General features: G+C 38.1%; 1 protein-coding gene across 3 annotated transcripts in view; it reads left to right on the forward strand.

Annotated features, from left to right (window-relative positions):
• Window positions 1-324: 324 nt before the first annotated feature.
• Window positions 325-22,353, forward strand: part of LOC121725726 (AT-rich interactive domain-containing protein 5B-like) — a 74,313-nt gene continuing 52,284 nt past the window's right edge. For all 3 annotated transcript variants that reach the window (XM_042112791.1, XM_042112794.1, XM_042112792.1), the window contains exon 1: window positions 325-791. In XM_042112791.1, coding sequence (XP_041968725.1) covers window positions 771-791 — 21 coding nt within the window. In that variant the 5' untranslated portion in view covers window positions 325-770. The remainder of the gene's footprint in view (window positions 792-22,353) is intronic.

Genomic DNA, 22,353 nt, shown 5'->3' on the forward strand with positions numbered 1-22,353 from the left:
GTCATAAGATATTTAAATGTTTGTATTTAATTAGTAAGTAAAATGTCATAGCCTATTTATAATTTAAGTTTTAACTTAAATTATAAATAGGCTATGACATGATAATATTATGTTGCTAACGAAATACCTCGTTTCTCACATATGTTCAGTGTCTTTGGTGCTTATTTTATAATCGCATTTATTTATTTAAATAGAAACAATTAATGAACACATTAAAATATGTAATAATAATAATAATGTGTTTGTGAGTGTTTGTATCAGCCCTGCGCGAGTGAGTGTGTGAGCGGGCGCGCGATATCGCGGCACACAGATACGGGCCGGCCGTCCATTGAGGCGGTAGTGTTGGTACTCGGTGCGCTCCCCCCGCCGCACCGCCTCACCCCCGCCATCGCCCTCCGCGCCCCCCGCGCGTGTTTTGACTTATTTTTGTCAAACGAACGCCATATTGTTTTATTGTAGCCGATAATTGGCATTTCACTATTTTTCGAACATAAGCATTTAGCACCAAAGTTTTAAAATTTATTGTAAATTAAATTATTACCCTAATTAATTATCTGTGTCAATTTAAATCAGTCAGTGCCGTGTTTAAAAAGATGTGTGCGTAATGTGTTTCTAAAAATAAGTTGCAGAAATAACTGTTTCCGAATTTGTTTTTGTGCATCGCCTAGTGTTTAAAATTGGATGCGTTTTGTATATTTCGTATCGAGATAAAAGAAATGTGAGTTCTGTGTGACGCGAACGTGGACCGCCTTTGTGTGGATTACCCTATTATGGAGAAACCGTCGTACAAGGTAATAAAATATTACAAAAATAAATATTAATTGATATATATAATATATTAATTTTATTGACCGAGTGATAACAACTCAATAAATCTATGGCCTATGGGTGATTTTATAATATACCTAGGTAATTATCGTTTTGTTTTTGTGTGTTTGTGTATCTGTGTTGTGATTTCGTCGAATCAGCGGATTATCAGAAACCTAATTCGGTGACGTCATCCATTGTTTCTCGATCTCGTCGGCCGGAGACGTGGAACACAATATTTAAATTAATCAATTCAAATGTACAACCACATCAACATTTTTGTTAAAATTATTATGAGGCTGTCTGCACATTGTACACTCACAAGAATTATATTATATTCGTAACAATTTGATTGTTTATACTTTATTGTCTGCTAATGGTTAGTGATTACTGATTACGTAAGTAGAGTATAACTAATAACTGGTTATAAGTTCTTATTAAACAAAATTAAATTTTTAGTGGTAAATAATTAGGGCGTCGTTCACATGGAGTGAGAAAAGTTTTTCTTTGATTCACAAACCATTTTGCCGATTCACAATGATTTAAGATTTGACTACTTAAGTATTTTTTAACTAGAGTTTAATTAACTTCTACAGTTCGATTATTTTCAAATAATATCTACATATATGAGCTGTATAATTGCACATATCCGAAGTTTGTGATGTTAAATCGTCCATACAGCAGGAAATGTAGCCAAGACAGCTAAGTTAATAAATAATTATGTATTTGCAAATGCAGGCACGCAACATAAGCAACCAATCGAGGTTCGTCAATTATTTTCCTGAAAATCGGATTTAAGTATGACTCGAGGCTTACTGTTATTTTTTATTTTACCCTACACATACACACAGAAACGCACAAATTATTGTTGTCATCGGTGACCGGCCTCACCGACCGCTCACGTTAGGAGTAGCGCACACTAGAGACAAAACTGTCTCCGTCGCGCGACGCGTCTCGCCGCGTCAGGCGTCCCGCCCGTTGCGTCGCGTCGCCTTTTATAATATTATCGTCATCGGATTCCGATGATACACTTAAGGAGTGAGCCCATTGAGACGGGCCGTGCCGGGGCTCATCGCAAAAATCCGCCTCCATACAATTTGTATGGAAGCGGATGCGCGTATCGCACACTGTGTCGGGGCGCAGCGGATTTCCGTCAATGCGACAAGGCCCGGCAACAGTGTGACCACACTTCACATAGATTTCCACTTTTTGGTAGATTTGTGGTTAAATGAATGACGATTTAGTAATCCAAATTTTTTTTGTAAATTTTAATAGAAGATCGATATTATTTATCAAATAATAATGCATAATGAAGACAGTCCATATTATAAACATTTTAGTTTTATTTTAGTTTCAACCACGTAGAATACATTGATTAATAAAGGTAGATTTTCGGTAGAATCTAAAACACGGTCTAGTAGATTTTAGTAGAATATAGCTCAACGTTTATGATATAATATAATTATCGAGTCACGAGTGATTTAAGAGTGGTCACATTGGAGCTATCCAAAGAACTCAAAATCCGTCAATGCGATGTGGCCCGGCCCGGCAATAGTGTGCTATAGCGCATTTTGCGCTGCGCTGAACCCCGATCCGCCCCGGCAAGCCCCGACAAAGTGAGCGCGAACCTTTAAATAGCGGAAGTAAAATAGGATCTACTTTTAAAATCTCGATGTTATTTTTTCTGTGCTGTTAAAGCTAAAGTTTTGCGACAAAACGTAGACACAAAAAAACGTAATCGACAGATGAGAGGTAGGCTCACTTCCTTATTTATAATATTAGTGTGGATTTTAGCGAAGTAATGCGTCGCCTCTCATTTTTGCATAAATTATTGTAACTTACTGGTTAAAATCCCGATACACCGACATCGAAAGGACCAAATCTTCGGTCGCTAATCGCTATATCCAATATCGGTATAATGTTTGAAAGTCATTATAATAATTTAATAAGAATTAAAGTTTAAAATGATGTTTGTGCGACCGTGTCTATTTGTCTACTCGGACTTGGCTCAGACGACTCAGAGGCATTCGTTTAAAATATGCAGAAATGCAATACGCGGCCAGCACGTGTAGGAATATGATATCAATTCTCATCGTTAACGATCGTATGTATAATACTGTACACAATATCAGTACTTAGTCGTTAGCTGCACGATATATCTGATTTATTGGACAACATACAAAATATTTTGGTTATTGTGTGCAGTGAAAATCGATTATAATAACGTTAAAAGCGATTCCGTTATTCGTTATTATTTATTAAAAGGTCTTCATACTAATTGCTGATTGAAACTAGTTTTGTTATACATATAATTCTTAATTTTATTTAATTGAGTGTAATAAACATAATAAATTAATAAAATTCGCTGACTTATAAATAAAATTTGCTCGTTCGTTTGCAAACATTTGGTTACGGTCGGAAGAAATCGTGCGACCTCGGGTCGGCGTGGCCTGGCGACAGGCCCAGTTCACTGGCCTAGGCGAATTAATAAAAATCGGCCAAGTGTGAGTTGGTCTCGCGCGCGAAGAGTTCCGTACCTTATTGGAGCAAAAATTGCGTTTTTTGTATGGGAGCCACCTTAATTATTTAGTTTATTTATAATAACTAAACGTTCCGTGCGGCTTCGCCCGCGTAAATTAGATATTTCGCAGACAAATTAGTCCATAAAAAATAGCCTATGAATCCTATGATCCTTCACGTTGGGTACTTTTGATCTGTGTCAAATAACAGAAAAATTGCTCCAGTAGTGCCCTTTCAAATAATTTCCTCCGTTTTTTCCACATTTTCCTCTATTTCTTCGCTCCTAATAGTCTTAGCGTAATAAAATATAGCCTATAGCCTTTCTCGATAAATGGGCTATTTAACACTGAAAGAATTTTTCAATTTCAGACAGATTTTACCGAAAATGAATATTAATTATAACTAACTTAAATATCACTACTAGAAGATATTTTTAATGAAAGACGGTTCTGAGTTGTGAGTTCTGACATTGATATTTCGGTTCGTTGGTCAAGGTTGCGACTTGCGACTTTCGAAAAGAAGGTTCTCGAAAATTGTGCTCAATTAAAATTATCTTGTGATTTATCCAACCGAAATAGTTTTTTTAAATTTAAAGTTTAATAATGCTCGCGACGAGTATGGACTATAGAGTAGTGACTAGGTAGTACGCGGTAGTACTAAGTAGCGACCTTCTCTTTCGGTCGTCGGTCGAGGTGACAGGCGACAGCGGCGTTATCCTCAATAGTTCTTCTGTCGCCTCATCAGTATCCACTCCGGTAACTGGTAAGGCCACCCATCACCTGTATTTAAAGTTGAGAAGCCACTGGCTCTCCTAGGTTTCACCGAATGACTAATTAAAACAGGGTTTAATATTTTTTTAAGGAAATAATGTACTTATTTCATGTTAATAATTTTTAACCAATTTAAATTATCAAATTATTTATCAGTGTAAATTCCCTATGACTGGTGGCGAACCGAAAACACTCACGCCGATAGTGATAATTTTAACTTTTAAATAATTATCTTATGACGTCACAACTCACAAAGTCACAACTAAAATGAGGCCCGCGCACACTGTCCCTCCGTCGTCGCGTCGCGTCGCCCTGCGCCCACTATTTTCAGTAATTAATAATTATTGAACCTAGACTTTAAATTGCTCTACAGGGAAAGAATTGTGTTTTATTAAACAGTAGAGTTTTTTTTTTTTTTAATAATTACAATCAATAAAAATTATACTAGGTACTTATTTAATATTAGTCTTTACTCTTTAATATTTTTTTAATATTCATTTTGGCGAATTTACACATATTTTGTAGAAGCACACACAACAAAACACACTACAGGTGATAAGTTGATAACTGATATCGCGGCAGGTGGTGAACAGCTGATCATTATAAAATATATTCAAATTGCAACAACAAATTTTTATCCTTGTGTCTTAAAATTTTATTTATTTTATTCTTCGCCTTAATACCTAATACATGTGCCTTTCATTTAAATAATTATTGACCTATGAAAGTAAGGGTCAAAAGTACATTGATAATATCACCTGCACCAATTTTGCTGCTATGTACTATAAGTTGTGTTAAATATTCAATTGGCAACAAGTAACAACCAAGAACCATGAACACACACAAGTTTGGGAAACACTACGGATCTTATTCTTAGACCCTAGGTGAAAGCCCTTGAAGAGTATATTACATCTAAAGTCTATATTCCGAACACTATTTTGATGCCTATTTAAGCAGTTACCGAGCAACTACCAATCGATACTGGGTCATAATAATTGTCAATACATATTACATACAATCCAATGAAAGCTTCTTACCTAGATTAGTTCACTTTTTATGTAGAGATTTCTATCTAACAAAGTAAAGTCTCTCAATGCTACGTAGATAATACTAAGTTAAAACATTTAAGTGTATTAAAAATAGTGGTAAAAGTTTGAGAATCTCAGATCCAATATCCCTAAATATACGGCTCTTTATATTAGCGAGCTCGCCTGCGCGCAGGGTTGCCAACGCTCATTTTAATATGTATTAAAATAATAATATTGTTTTGTTTTTTTTTTTATGAAATAAGGGGGCAAACGAGCAAACGGGTCACCTGATGGAAAGCAACTTCCGTCGCCCATGGACACTCGCAGCATCAGAAGAGCTGCATGTGCGTTGCCGGCCTTTTAAGAGGGAATAGGGTAATAGGGGAGGGCAGGGAAGGGAAGGGAATAGGGGAGGGTAGGAAAAGGAACAGGGTAGGGGATTGGGCCTCCGGTAAACTCACTCACTCGGCGAAACACAGCGCAAGCGCTGTTTCACGCCGGTTTTCTGTGAGAACGTGGTATTTATCCAGTCGAGCCGGCCCATTCCTGCCGAAGCATGGCTCTCCCACGTATAAACTACTGGTCCAAATTGAAAAATTCTTTCAGTGTTAGATAGCCCATTTATCGAGGAAGGCAATAGGCTATATTATATCACGCTCAGCCTACTACGAACGAAGAAATAGAGGAAAATGTGGAAAAAACGGGGGAAATTATTTGAAAGGGCTTATCTCACGAACTACTGGAGCATTTTTTCTGTTATTTGGCACAGATAAGAAGTAGACCACGTGACGGATCATAGGCTTTTTTTGTGAACTAATTTGTCTGTGAAATATCTAATTTACGCGGAACGTCTAGTGTTATTATACAACCGTCGCGCGTCGTAATGAAATCTACTGTAGCTTAAGATTTTCTTTAAAAAATCTATATAATATTATCAGCAATGAAATTAAGTGAATTCATTGTTACGTTTAGATAAAATTAAACAACGCACAATATAGGTATTAGTGTGCATCTGATTCTGAAGTCTGAACGCTCGCGCTGAAGGAAATACATAGTTAAAAAATCATCACATCAATCAAATTAAGAGCATACTTTGAAATTTAATATTTAAACTAATACACGTAACACTACAACGATTTCCGATTATGTATAACACCGACTTCGGGTATAGCGACGTATATTATTTATTTATTTATATTAATAATAATAAGTTACATAGATCTACCCAGGATCTGATGGCAAATTTGGATAGCAATTGGCAGATATATTTTTATATATTTTTATATTTGCAATTTGCATGATTAATACACACACAATCAACCGCTATTTAATGAAAAAAAAGGATCAAAATGTTTTATTCCAATTACCCTGGTTACCGGTATTGCTAGAGTCAATTTATTTTCTCATTTTTTGCAATTAGATTTTGGTAGACCTATTATGAACATATTGTCATAAGCTCAAAATATTTAGATTTCTTTGTTAAATAATATGTATTAATGAAAAAATAATTTCAATTATACCTCAATCAATCTGTCAAGTATACCTTACCATAGTCCCAGGTACCTTTAGCCCGGCCGCACATTATCCGAAATTTCTGAGCAGAAAAATTCGGACGCCCGCCGGAACGCCATCTGTTCATACATTTTGTTGCAGACCTTATGTAGACCGCATACTATCAGAATTCTGACGTGTCAAAATGTATTAGCGGGGCCGGGGCGTCCGAATTTTTCTGATCAGAAATTCGGATAATGTGCGGCTGGGCTTAAAATGCAAAATATTAAGATTTTAAGTTGAGCGACAACCCTGAAAGTAACGAGTGGTTCATAAGTCTAGGGTGCGAGCGTGACAGAAGATAACAAGTCAGGCGCTCTCGTGTATCCTCAAAATAAACTGTATTATGTTTGAACAAAGCTCAAATTGGATTGCATTTGTGTAATTTGTACGTTAAGCTATTCTAGGATAAGGCCACGTTTACAATGCGGACGTATTATGACGTTTTTGTTAACTCTAGTAGAATGAATTATGATTAACAATTATATTATATTTCTTATCATTATGGTCGTTAATTTTTATTTTCAATGAATCGCACTATAAAATCGGATAAATAATAAATTTAAAATGCAAAATGTTACATTTGTCTTCAGAAATCTACTCAGTTACATAATATTTAAATATTATTGTCTTTGCATTGGCATACTTATTCTAAATCTATCAATCTTCATTCTTCAGTGTCGGTGAGTCTACGAAACACACAACAAAATTAGTGAGTGGACGAAACACCGTCAGCAGAAAAGACAAAAGTCACATCCTCAGAACTCAGAGAGTTGGTGTCGAAAACAATATTTGATGCATTTATTTTTAATTTTCAATACTTTTTGCTGGCTTTTTTGGAAATAAATAATGGGATTTTTTGCTAAAGAATAATATGCAACTTTTATTTAAAAAACGTAATCGTTTAAATTTATTTCGCAAACAATTATTAAGTCTTTTTATATTAAGAACTGTGATGAGTTCATAATATGAACTCATCACACTTCTTAATGGAGGATCAAATTGGTTGCACCCGCGGCGATGGCACTTCAGACCATAAAGTTAATATACCTAGCGGAATAGAAAAACAAAGGCCTGAGCAAGAGGTATGTCACTATTAGTAACACTGCGTGGTAAAAAGAGACGTGTGATACATGACAGCATCACTCTTTTTTTGACGTCCAGTCGGCACGTGCCGCACGTTGACAATTTAATCTCATAGAATTCATGTTCAATCATGCTTGTGTAAGTGTATACGTACACATATTTTTCACACAGATGAAAACCAATTTTGGTTATAGTATTGGATCCGACCGTAAACTCCTGCAGGAATCGTTGTTTTCGATCAAATATATTTTAAAATAATCTTTAGAACATATAGAATGGATTAATGTTGGGTTGCCTTATCAAAAGTAGCCGCAAGTACCTCTTATTATGTTGAATGTTCATGAGATATTTTTTTTCAGTAAAGGCCTATGGGGGATTTTGTATGGACCCCGTCCCCACCCTTCAACAGTCATGGGATGCGTCTCAATTTGTTCACTGGGACCCAGAAAAGTCTTAAGTACAAGTGTCAGTTTCAAAATCAATGGGGTTTATTAAAAAAATTAACTTTTCTCCAAAAAAAGTGGTTATTTTTTAACAAAAAAATCTTTTTTCTACAAACAGAAAGCATATCAGGGTTCCGTAGTCAACAAGGAACCCTTATAGGTTCGGTCTGTCCGTCCGTCTGTATGTCTGTCTGTCTGTCCGCGGTTTTTCTCAGAGACTATAGGGCCTACAAAGCTGTAATTCGGCATGTATGCATATTATCTTAATGATGGCGACAAAATGGTATATAAAATCTTTATTTTTTTATGGTACCTCCCCATACACATCAAGCGGGGGTGATTTTTTTTCCGCGTCCATCGTGTCGTGTCGTTGGGTACGTTTTTAAAAAATATTATTCAGAGTATTCAAATATAATTTTCCGATTTAGGGATCCACTTGTGAAAAATGAAGTTTTAAAGTGGAAAAAATCGTTAGAGTCCAGTGTCCCCCCTTCCACTAGCTCAAATTGTTTTAGCTTAGGTTTCAGGCTCAGGTTTAGCTGTTAAGCTCAGGTTGCTTCTGGAAATGTGGAAAAATTCGCGGGAGTAGGAGATATTATGCTGACGTTAATGGAAAACTATCACGGCTAAGAAAACTTCATAAATAAGTAATTGAGTAATAGTCGATCAACTAAAAAAAATGTATTCGAAGAAGTATAAATTATAAATAATTTTTTAGTTCAAATTCTTTTGATCGTAACTGAGATGGTATTGTGGGTAGTGAAAAACACGTTACAAAATGGTTACAAATGTACATTCATTGACGATACAAAAATTATCAAAAACTAGCGGTACTACAGAGCCCCCTATATTGCGCGTGACCCGATACGCACTGTGCTGGTTTTTAATATCATGTATGTACAAACAAAATATGACGATTTAATTGAAGACAATAATATTAATATGATCTCCATATTTTAACACAACTTATTTGCACATTAAGGAAATGCGTATGTAAAAGAGAAAAAATTAAAACAATATATTATTATAAAACCAAAGGCCGCGTCACCATCAAACACGGCGCGGCATCGTCACCGTGCCACGATACGACGCCGCCACCGTGACACGTGACGCGTGTTCCGACTTCCGGTGCCACGAACAGTGCGCCGCCCCGTGGCCCATTTAGTTTGATTGAAATCTGACAATATTTCCACTACGCGACTTTGTTTGGGGCGATTCCATTATCGCGGGTGCAACATTTTGACGCACTTAAAGCGTCCTACTGACAAAATAAAACACATTTATTAATAAATTATCTTTTGAAGGTATACATTTTAACTAGTTCAATCATAAATCGTAAATGAAAACTAAAATTAAATCTAAGAAAAGCCACAAAACATGTTTGAAGAGCTATCGCGGGTGCAACTAAATTGGTCCTCTATTAAGAACTCGGACGGGTTCATTTGAGAATACTGCTAATTGTGGAACTTTTAGTAATTTATTAACCCATATTTCAAAAGTGTATAAGACAAAGAAATTATTTAACTAGATACAATTAATTTGACTAATTAGTACTAGGAATTATAAACAATTTTCACGATCGCGGGTGCAACATCAGAATATCGCGGGCGCAACGAGTCTAAAGAAATTGAATTTATTCATAAGTCTGCCACTAATTTCTACATTTTTGATATGCAATACATAATATTGTTAGTAAATTGTAATAATACTATTTAAAATTTTCTTATTTTTTAATTATCAGTCATTTATCGATCTGAGAAAAGAAATCATCTTAATCACTAAAAACAATTAAATAATGTAACTTAAGCAAACCTTTTTCGATGTATTGTTATAAAACCGAACTACAGCACAGGTGTGCTGTATTTCGGTTAATTCAAAAATTAATATTTATAATTTAAAAGAATATGGGCGAATTATAAGTAAAAATATTTTTTTCAAAGAACAATATTAAATATTAATTATTTTTCCTGTCATTTGTAGCATTTCCTCTAAAATATTTAAAAATAAAAGAATATATCATGATTTTGAAACATCTGTTAAGTATTACATGAAATATTTAGAAAAATATAAAACACGATGTGACTCCATTCAAATTTTTATAAATCTTGTAATTACATGTAAAGTAATAATAACAAATATAATCTAACGTTATTGTTTACCTAAATGATATAAAATAAGACGAAAATCACTAGAATAGTCAAAAAATAATTTGTTGCATTTCCAATTGTACTGCTTCGATCGCGGGCGCAACCACTTTAAAGGTTCTGTTTTTGTGTTAAAAATAATAAAATAGTTTGTTACAATGATTAATTCTAATTTCCCTCACATTTCTCCTTACTTTCACAAAGTTTTAAATAATTAACAACATATTTTAGCGAGAAAACTAAACTTTTGTGCCTTTTTTATCGCGGGTGCAACCATGGCGATTTTCCTTTAATAATGTTTGAAAACTATTTCAAAATTGTTGTTTTTTTTTGCAACGAAATAGAAACTTATATTATACAGTCAATATTATGTATTAAAATTTAACTTCGAGATAGTGATTTAGAGTAAAAATGATCATGTGTGGCATAAGCAGTTTTTCTCGCGCCGTTAGATGATATCACTTCAAAATGCTCTAAATCATTCAAATTACAATTTTTACTCATAAAAGTTCTTTTGCTAGTAAATATACATCTTTTTATTTATAATTCAATAAAAAAACGTAACAAATGCTATACTTTAAAAATTCGTGTTGAGGGTCGTCTCTAGCGGAATCGCCCTTTGATAAGTATTTCACATGCCTCGTTTAAGTTTGGAACGCCATTTTTCGGAAGTTTCACCTTGAATAGGGGCGCGCGGTGCACCGTACGCGTCACCGGGACACTGTGCGGCGTCGCACCGTGTCAGGGTGACGGCGTTGTGTCATGGCACGATGACGACGCCGCGCCAAGTTTGATGGAATTGCACTGTAACCCCACGTATTTGACAGATGACGCTATAGTAAAAAATTCTCTATTCTAGTAGATCTTTCGAATGACACCTGTTTCTGCTCTGTTGGTTGGTGGGGACGTTTCTTCTCATAGTCCTTTTAACATCATTTGAAAGAAAATGACGTGAGAAAATAAGGTATAAATGGTTGCCAGCTTTAAGTCGGGCGCAACCTAGGGTTGTCAGCCCATAAACAGACATAGTTCTTTATCAAAATTGAAGCATCGATTTTTTTAATAATTTTGATACCAAATTAAAGTTTTATGCATTTTGTACATAAATATCCATGGTTGCCAGTCGCACGATAGCCGCAAACTGGGGTTGCCATCACTTTTGTATATGACAAATGTTCGGGCCTACAATTATTATGCCTGGCATTATTTGAGGACGTCGAGAACTCGCAAGATTGCTATTTTTATTTAACAGGCGTTTTTATTTTTATGTGTATTGTCCTGTCATTCCTCAGTGTCATTACTTCTTAATTCTCTTACTTTTCTATTGAATACGCGCAAGATTGTATTACTGGCATTCATTTTGCGCAATTAGAGGTACTTGCGGCTACTTTTAACAAGGCAACCCAACATTAATCCATTCTATACGTTCTAAAGATTATTTTAAAATATATTTGATCGAAAAAAACGATTCATGCAGAATTTTACGGTCGGATCTTAGGATATTACGTCTGACAGCTCGAGATTATTGCTCTATTCCGCTAGGTAAGGTAAAAGCACTAATGGCAGACGCTTTAAGGAAACATAAAACATTTGAATGTTATAAAATATATATTTATGAAAATAGAGGATTGATAACTTCTTCCATATCTTCAGTAACTCTTACAAAATAAAACTGTTATAATTGTTCTCTGACAAATCAATAAAAAATATATATTATTAGTCTTTTTGTAAACTTAGTCATAAGTACTAATAGATAACATCACAATAAACGAACATCACTAATAGTAGACACCAAATTGAACTAATAGTTGACATAGAACATTACATTACATTTTTCCTATTATTAGGTCTTTATGATTTCATTTACTTAATCATAGTAACTACATGCATATGAATATTATCCACGTTGTCTCCAGATTCTATCCATTCTTCTTCCATGCTGAAACTATATTTCCTCTTATTTTTATTTTTCATATTTTTCCTAGTAAATTTATTTTCAGTCTTTAGTCTCCATGCTTCTCTTGCCTCTTCTTTTTTTTTCTTTCTTTTCTCAACTCTCCTTTTACTGCTAAAAAACTAAAGCAATCGATTTTTAGATCAGTACAAGGTCTAATATTATGTCCATTTTTAGGTAACAGTAGTTCTAATTTGTTAGTTTGTTAATAGAATTATATTTTCAGAGAATAGTGATGATATTTGCAGTAGAATAAACTACAAAATAACTTTAGTATGTATTGAAAAACTAAAAGATGAGTGTCATCTATTAGGTTTTTTTATATTTTCAAGAACTAACAGTAGACATCCTTTATATTGTTAGGGAAAATGGAAAAAAACGTAAATAAACATTAATTAGTGTATACAACATGACCATTACTCCAATGAAATCAATAGTAATTACAAAAAATCAAATAAATGTATTCAAAACTTACGTGCAAAATTTCGCCTTCCTTAACCTATTTGCTAAGAAATTGCCGAGCGCGTGTTGACGTGGTCACATTATTTACGAAAATTGATCCCATTTTAAAATTTTGTTCCCGAAGGCGTCCCAAATGTGTTTTTCACATCAACAGATAGCTTGAGAAGCTTATAAAATTTATAGTGTTGAGAAAAATTAGAGTAATTCTTATTTTTATGGTATTTTTGTCGTAAGTGTCATCTATTAGTTCCGAGTCTACTATTAGTGCTTTTACCTTATATTAACTTTATGCTTCAGACCTGTTTTGTGGCATTTGTGTTTTTCATACATTTGATGATGGTTTTCATTTATAAATCATTGTTAAACTAATTAATGTGTATCCCTTCAAGGGATATTTTATTATAATAAATATGCTTCATTTTGCCTGTAGGAAGCTTTAAGTGTGTGAAACTGTTGCACCGGCGATAATGGAATCGGTCAGAAGTTTCCTAAGCATATACATATATATGCTACCAAAATGTAAGATTTTGCACCAAGGTATACTATGGTTGCGAAGAACCTAAGAGAACTCCGGATTCCTTTAAATAATATGTAGATGTCGCAGTCGACTGGTTAAAAAAGCCATTCAATCAAACAGCTAGCCCTTTGACTGAACTAAGCCCTTATTTATTTTATTTTAATTTTATTATTTAATATTAAAGTACACATAAAATTAAGGATTTTGTGAAAATTTCAAGTGTCTATAACTATTTAAGTATGTTGCCATTATGAATTACAAGCCAAAAATACCAAAAAAATAACGTTTGTTGTATGGTAGCCCCCCCTTAAATATTAACTTTATTTTGTTTTTAGTATTTGTTGTATTAGCGGCACCAGAAATACTTAATCTGTGAAAATTTCAGAAGTCTAGCTATAGCGGTTCTTGAGTTACAGCCTGGAGACAGACAGACAGCCGGACAGACATCGAAGTCTCAGTAATAGGGTCCCGTATATACCCTTTGGGTACGGAACCCTAAAAACGAGTACTTTAGTCTGTCTCTACGACTGCGAAATAGGTGTCATTTTGTAGCTCAATTTATAAGGTATATACCTAACTTCTTTAGCCTATTTTATCACCACTCTTGTCGTTTTCCTAAATAAATAAATGGAGCACTACCGGTACCAATCCCAAAAATCAAAAATATTTCGTCATAGATGAAATTCACGATTCTGAGCTGGTACCGACTTCAAAATAATGAAGATAGTATCACAGTTCACAGCAGCACACGACAGTTGAGGTTTAGGCAAATTCCGAAAGAGGCACTCACACAGGTAAGAATTATTATTTAATACTTTTTACTTTAGTCCAATAAAGATAAGTAATTGTTATTTTTTTTACTTGGCAGTCGGTTTAAATTTTTTGTTTTTACTCATCTCGTGGTTTGGACCATAGCTACTAAGACCTTAACGTTAACGACCGCATTCAAAGATATTAATTAATAATGATTAAACTTAAATTTAATGGAGAGTTTGACAGATAAAGTATGGGATTTATCTCTGAGTGCTGCAATCAATATGCTATTCTATTCGACCTAATAAAGCTAAATAAGTTTAACTTACCTATATCGCTAGGTATTCAACATTAAGGAATAAAAAATATATACTTATTATCTTATTATAAAATTCTCGTGTCACAATGTTAGGCCGCGTACTCCTCCCGGCCGACGAAACGGCTTTACTGATTTTAACCAAATTTTATAATATGTATATTCAGTGGGTCTGAGAATCGGCTACTGGGTACTTTTATATTGATAAACTGTGCATTTGTTGAATAAATAATAGTAAATTATTGCAACTCGAGACTGACGGCGACCATTGTTTGTGCGACGGGATAGCGATGGACGTTGCCATGGTGACATACTTATTTAGTCACTTCAATAAAATAATACGGGCGAAATACTCATATGGCAAAGAAACGTTTGCCGAATGCCGGGACAGCTAGTATTACTAATAGTTGTCGTAGTTGGTGAGTTGTATGAGAAATATTGCATTTGCCTGCACCATAATTGTGTAAGGCGGTGGCACACCGGCACCGGGCCGACGAAATAAATTTACTTTCTACGTATCGCTGGTAGCTGGTACATAATATTATTACAATACTAGCTGTCCCGGTGAACTTCGTGTCACTTTAAAACCTTCCCTGGACTTCTGCGAATATTTCAATTTTTTAGACTATAATCAGCCCAATCAGTCCAGCCGTTTTCGAGTTTTAGCGCGACTAACACATTTGAAAATCCATTTTTATATATATAGATATAATATTTTGCTATTGTTTTTACATAGAAGGCTGAAATGTATTATTATTCATTTGTAATGCGAGTTAGCTAATGCCTAATGGATATGCCTCATAATCGGTCCAGAATCCAAAGAGTTTCAAATTTCAATCCAAACTAAATCTGAAAACGTTAACACCGCCCTAGATGATATATCAAGTGAATCTCGAATTCTCGAATCTAGATATTATATTATGTAATACCTAGAGTCGCAGGTAATGAAATTTACTTTGTAGAAGAACCAAGTTTACCGAATTGTCCTTTGATTTCTAGTATCAAAATAGGTATTACATAGCTTTCAGATAAATGTAAACGCCCGACATATTGGCTTGGAACGGTTTACATAATCCATTCCAAGGCTGGATTGTTACTGGAATAATCTAAACGTGTACTGGAATTAACTGAATTGTGTTCCAAATCCTGTTATATATTGCTTTTATGAGCGTTTACTCAAATGGCCAGGCGTTTTTTTCATTGACCTTTACCTTCTTTTTAATCCCGGACCCCGGTGTGTCCCGGGTCACCGGGTGTGAGCGCGCTATCTCTTTCTTGAGCGTCGCCGGGGGCAGTTTCAATTTTATACTTATTGATTCGGAGGTCGGCGCGGTACCGTCCGCAACAACAATAAACAAACTTCATTAAGTGCTTTCTTATGTTTCACATCGTGAATCAAATTAAAATTAATAATAGAAAGTAGGAACTTATTTGCAATCTGTCGCGGTTTGTCTTTTCAGTTTCCTGATGTTATAAGCCGTGCTTGTGTGTTATTTTAATTATTCATAAATTAAACTTATTACATTATTATTAGTGAGCTTCTGATAGTCACGTTAATCTATATCTATGCTTCTATACTAAAATTATAAATACGAAAGTATCTCTGTCTGTCTGTCTGTCTCGCTTTCACGATAAAACTACCGAACCGATTGTAATGAAATTTTGTATACAGATAGTCTAAACTTTAGACTATCTGTATACAATACTGTATACTTTAGACTCTAAAGCCTGAGAAAGGACATAGGCTACTTTTTTACTGGAAAAAAGGGTTGTAAGAGGGTAAAAATGTGTAAATTTGTTCAAATTAAGTTAGTTTCAAAAATCATAATAGATGGCGCCGTCTCCTACATCGCGCTTACGCTTGCTCAAACGTCTTTCTATAAGAGGTCATACCACCTTGGTGATCTTACGTTTGAGTTTCGATTTTTTTCGATTGTTATTTCTTATTTACGTTACTAAACAACTCCGTACCTTATCTATACAGTGACGTAACCTTAAACCTATCAATGATAGTTTATACTTTATGAGAAAAGTTGTGTAATTGGGGGGCTAAATAAGCTTTAAAATTTGGCATAAAATATAAAGTTTAATTTTAAAAAATGAAATATTATGTGCACACTGCACAGCTGTTTTGATTTAAGGGGTACCAGGGTTTTTTTATAAAAGCTTTTGACACCAGTTTTGTTGACATCGCGCGCTATAAACTGAAGTCCACGCGGACGAAGTCGCGGGCAACAGCTAGTATTAGATAAGTGTAAACATTACAAATAGTTCCTGGATGACCGAGCTTTGCTCGGTATAGCAAACACTAATTGACTTCGTGTTACTTAATAACTCCATCTGCTGGTCGTTAAAACAATTAGGTGCTAACAAAATAGTATTATTATTCGCCAATAGATGTCAGGAAGAGTCATATTTTTCAGTTTATCGATTATCGATAAAACATGAATAAAAAGACATTTTCTGAAAATTATTCCTAGTTAGATCGATTTATCGCCCCCGAAACCTCCTACATACTTACTAAATTTCATGAAAATAGTTGGAGCCGATTCCGAGATTCCAATAAGTATAATATATACAAGAATTGCTCGTTTAAAGATAAAATAAGATAATATAGGTAATGTATATTTACTACATCAGGTTACCTACTTATTAAGTAAAATGATAACCTTTTTGTTATTTAATCAGAATATTATGTAAAACTGTGTTATGTATTTCTATAGTAATTAGTTTAAATAAGAAGTCTCAATTAAACATTTTATTTTTTGTTGTAAGTAGGGAATGTTATTATTCGACAAATTTACTATTCGAATAATTCGAATATTTTGCAAAAGTTTTCGAATAATTCGAATATTATTCGAATAATTAAAAATTTTTGAAAAATGCTGAAAACTCTGAATAAAAGTAACAAAAAGCTTCGTACAACCATGTACAACCTATTTTCTTAATACTATGAAGTAAGCAATTCTTATTTTTACTTTTATCAACATAAATTTTTGTAAATGACATAGTTAATTTTTATTGTTAAACACTTTAAAATGTTTAAGGTTACAGCTGGGCAATTAACGAAAGGCTGTAAAGTGTAAACCGTTTTCGATTGTAGCACCTTTTACTTTTCTCATGTGTATATGCTTAATATTGCTAGGCAGTAGTGGAGATTAAATAATAATAATATGATATTCAACGTTATGGTATCTGTTCATTAATACTAAGCCAGCTCATCCGTCTTTTTGATATTTTCAATCCACGTTCACCTAGTTCACCTTCACCTGTGTCAACGTGGCTCGAAATTATAAAAAATGGCCACTAGAAAACAAACACCACAACAAAGAAAAAAAATTGCAACGAAGCCCTAGGGGAGGGTGAAACAATCCTAGAGTGACTTTAGTAATATGAAGTTTGATAACGCCAATAACATGATATTAAGGAGCCATCGACATTTTTTGATACTGTACTGTTTCAATTATCAGTCGAGGACTGCCGCGGTAAAGCTATTGAATAGCTTAACCGCTTTAATATTTATCAACTTGTCGAATCATAGATCACATATCGCGCGTTTCAAACCAGAAGGGTGTATAAAAAAGTGATCTTTTGTATTTTAACTACTATAACGCGGGGTTTTAAAAAATCGGGTACATCCCTATTGCATCACCAGGATCCATCCCTATAACACCTCCCCTCCCGCGCCTCGAACGCCGCGGACCGCTCCGGCGCCCGCGCGGGGTCCGCTGGCCAGTCAGTGCGATTTTGGCAATCAAGCGGCGCGCTGTGAAATTCGCGCCTCTCCGATCACGCGATCCTCCGCGCCTCACTCAAACGGTCATACCAGCGATGTTTATGTTCCCGCTGGCCTCTTGTGATTGCTTATTTTTAATTGTTAACGTAAATGTGCTAATCTTGATTAATGAATAAACGATTTTCAGTACAGAAGCGTTAAACTGGCGCCCATACTAGTGGCTCGAATCCCGCGGCTCGGACATTTTTACGTACCTACATAATTACGTAAAATCGTGTAGGTAATTACCTAACCCGCTTGTGTGGCAGAAGCACGGACCTCCTACGTGATTATCCGTTCGCGTTTGGTTCGCGTACGATGACGAGAACACGGCAGGACGCGCTCCGGCATCGTCAACAAGATGGCGACGGCACGCCAACCGAGACCGGCGACGAAGACACTACCGGCGAGTTCGGTCGCGCTGAGCAACCTGTGGAAGGAACGAGACAACCGCAGGCACCAGCATACCAACTCCCCGAGCAATTTCTATCTACGCTGGTAGATAGCATCACACGCGCTCAAGCTGAAGCGAACAGAACCCTTATCAGCTCACTGATGACATCCGCCGGAGACTTCAGGGCTTCTACCCCGGTGGCGTCGACGTCATCAGCATGTGCGCCCGGCGGCAACTTCACGAAGTGCACCGCCAGATTCGACGGGTCATCCCATGACGGCGAAGTATTGGAGGCATTCCTCGACGCCGTCGAGATATTCAAGGACTGCGCAGCCGTCAGCGACGAGCATGCTCTCCGTGGATTACCAATGCTCCTGGAAGGCGACGCAGCGATATGGTGGAGAGGCGTCAAGTCGTCGGTCGCGACGTGGCACGACGCGCTCGCACGACTCCGCGCAATCTACGGCGTCGCTCAACCGGCGTACAAAATATTTAGACAGATTTTCGCGTCCGAACAACAAGATAACGAACGCGCCGAAGTTATGTTGTGTAAAGTGCGCGCTCTATTCGCTAAGTTGCCCTATAAAGTAGACGAAGTTATGCAAGTAGATATGTGTTACGGTTTGTTATGTAATAGACTTAAGAAAAGAGTGCCCCGCGAGTCTGTAAGTAGTTTAGATGAGTTACTGTGTAACACGAGGATCGCGGAGGATAACATGAAGGAATATCAAGTAAGTCCCGATATTATTAGAACACGTAAGTCGCAAACTATACCTACTTCTACTGGCCAGCACCCCGCGCGATCCAATTCGCCTTGCACGAGTACTGTCGCTACGCGTAATAAAAACAGGCCGCGTTGCAGCTATTGTAGAGCTTTCGGTCATATTAGTGATGAGTGCCGTAATCGCGAGAAAACTTCCCAAATAGGTAATAAGGGTAACGACCCCAGTTATAGTTCACCTAAAGTTGTCCGATGTTATGGTTGCGGTAAGACTGGTGTCGTGAGGGCGAAATGTGATGTTTGTAACCCGGGAACGTCGACTTCGATGCCGGCGAAAAAAGAGGGGACGGGGCTCAATAGTGCGACATTTAATTATACCGACTCGAATAGGGATGTTACGTCGAGTCGCGATTTTTGTTATTGTTCCGATAAAGGTAGTGACACACATGTACACTTAGGTAGTACAGTCGCGTGCGAAAATTCATCGCACCCTATGGTGAATATTCGTGTTATGGGTCGTAACGGTGTGGCAATAGTCGACACGGGTGCTACACACTGCATCGCGAGTCCTATGTTGCACCGAATTTTAGTCGACGCGGGAGTACAATTTATCGAATCCCGCCGCACTGTACGTTTGGCTGACGGGTCTCAGATGTTGCGGGACTTGTTGTCAGCTGAGGTCACAGTCACGATTGAAGGTCATGAGGTAACGAGTGAGTTCCTGGTACTGCCCGGGGACGAGACTAGAACACTATTGGGTGTCGAGTTCTTATCCCGGGCCGGTATGGTACTGGATGTTGCTCGAGGTAAGTGGATGTTCGCGGATGATCCCGAACTTTCGCATGACTTTGTGTATACCTACTCCCTTAGCCCAGCTGACACGGAGCTGTTGCGCGCCGACACCGCGCAGCTCTCGTTGCGCGAAGATGAAGGAACGAAGTTGTCAGTGGAGGAAAGGCGCACTCTCAACGAATTCATCAGTGACAGAACGGCCCAATTTGCGCGCCACGGTCCTGCCACGGAGTTCGCCACCCACCGTATAAAGGTGAGTCCAGACCAGGAGCCCATTGCTAACCCGCCGTACAGGATGTCCCAGAAACGGAAGGAGGCGTTGCAGAGGGAACTAGACAAGTTGCTACGTGACGACGTAATCGAGGAATGCGAGTCTCCTTGGGCCTCGAATGTCGTCCTCGTGGCCAAGAAAGATGGAAGCTTGAGGATGTGTGTGGATTACCGGAGGCTCAACGCGGTAACCGAGCCAGACCGTTATCCACTCCCGCGCATTGAGAACATCCTGCACGCGGCCAAATCCAGTGAATACATGACAACCCTTGACCTGAGGTCAGGGTACCATCAGGTCAGCCTTTGCCCTGAGGATCAGGACAAGTCGGCGTTCACGACGCCGCTCGGAACCTTCAGATTCAAGCGGATGCCGATGGGCCTACGGAATTCCGGGGCCACTTTTCAAAGGTTGATGGACAGGTGCCGTTCAAACCTGAAGGGAGTAGAACTGCTGTCCTACTTGGATGACCTGGTCCTCCTGTCACCAGGTCCCTTCGAGAGGCACCTGGCGGACTTGAAGGCCGTCTTCGACCGGCTGGCCTTATTTAAGCTACGAGTCAATAGAGACAAGAGTCATTTCGCCCGAGAGTCGGTCAAGTTCCTGGGCCATGTTATCGCACCAGGCGGAATCCAGGTGGATCCGGACAAAACCGCGGCGGTAGATAACATGCTAGTGCCCACAAATGTGAAACACCTCAAGTGTTTTCTGCAAACGTCGAGTTGGTTCCGACGTTTTATACCGAATTACGCAGAGATTGCACGACCCCTCACTAACCTCCTGAAGAAGACGAACGTTTGGCGATGGGACGCCGAGCAACAGGAGGCGTTCGAGCGCATTAAATCTCTCCTCGTATCCGCTCCCATATTGCGTCAGGCAGATGAGGCAAGGCCATTCATTCTCTGCACTGACAGTAGTGGATATTGCCTCGGGGCCGTTCTCATGCAGGGGGAGGGCTCCGATGAGAGGCCGATCGAGTACGCAAGCCGACTTCTCACCAGTGCCGAGAGGAATTACTCGACGACTGAGCGGGAGGCTCTCGCTGTCGTGTGGGCTTTGTGTAAGTTCCGCGGTTATGTGGAAACCGCGAAGGTTATTGTTAGAACGGATCATCAGCCCTTGCGTTGGCTGATGAGTCAGAGGTCACCTAGCGGCCGACTGGCCAGGTGGGCCCTAACTCTGCAAGAGTTCGACCTAAGTATTGAATACACACCCGGACGTTCAAACGTGGTCGCAGACACGCTTTCGCGGCCCGTTTGTTCGCAGGACCCGGTATGCGACATATGTCTCACCGTTGTTGATCTGCCGAAACGGAGCAGTGGTGACGTCCGTAACAATCAACTGATGGACCCAGAGGTTCGCAAGATTATTGAGGACTTGGAGTCCAACGAACCCTCTAGGGGGAGACCATGGTCCGACCGCGGATATACACTTTCCGACGGAATCCTTTATAGGTACAGTTTGGAGTCCGACGACGGAGAAGACGCATGTTTGGTTGTGCCCGAGCACGAACGCAGGCAAGTGATGGCTGACCTCCATGATGCACCTACAGCAGGTCACTTCGGAGTGGAACGCACCTTGAGCCGCATTCGGTCTCGCTACTATTGGCCTGGCATGCGCACGTTCGTGACTAATTATATTAAAGAATGTGTGCCTTGCCAGAGGTATAAGGCCGACAATCGGAAACCAGCGGGGCTGCTGCAAACCCCTGCCGTATCGAGAAGATTCGAAGTTGTCTCGGTGGACCTATTCGGTCCATTGGTTGAGACCCCACGGAGAAACAGGTGGATCCTGATCGTGGAGGACGTCTGCTCGCGCTGGGTGGAATTGTTTCCACTCGAGAATGCCACCAGCGTCGAGTGTGCGCAGACGTTAGCCAACGAGGTTTTCCTCAGGTATGGTGTGCCACGCCGCCTCATCAGTGACAACGGCGTGCAATTTGTGAGCAAAGTCATGCAGCAGGTATGTCATGTTTTAGGAATCAGCCAGTCGCTCACGCCATTCTACCATCCGGAGGCCAACCCGATCGAGCGCAAGAACAGGGACCTCAAG

Source organism: Aricia agestis, chromosome 3, assembly GCF_905147365.1.
Source record: "Aricia agestis chromosome 3, ilAriAges1.1, whole genome shotgun sequence".
In the NCBI taxonomy this organism is placed as follows: Eukaryota; Metazoa; Arthropoda; class Insecta; order Lepidoptera; family Lycaenidae; genus Aricia; species Aricia agestis.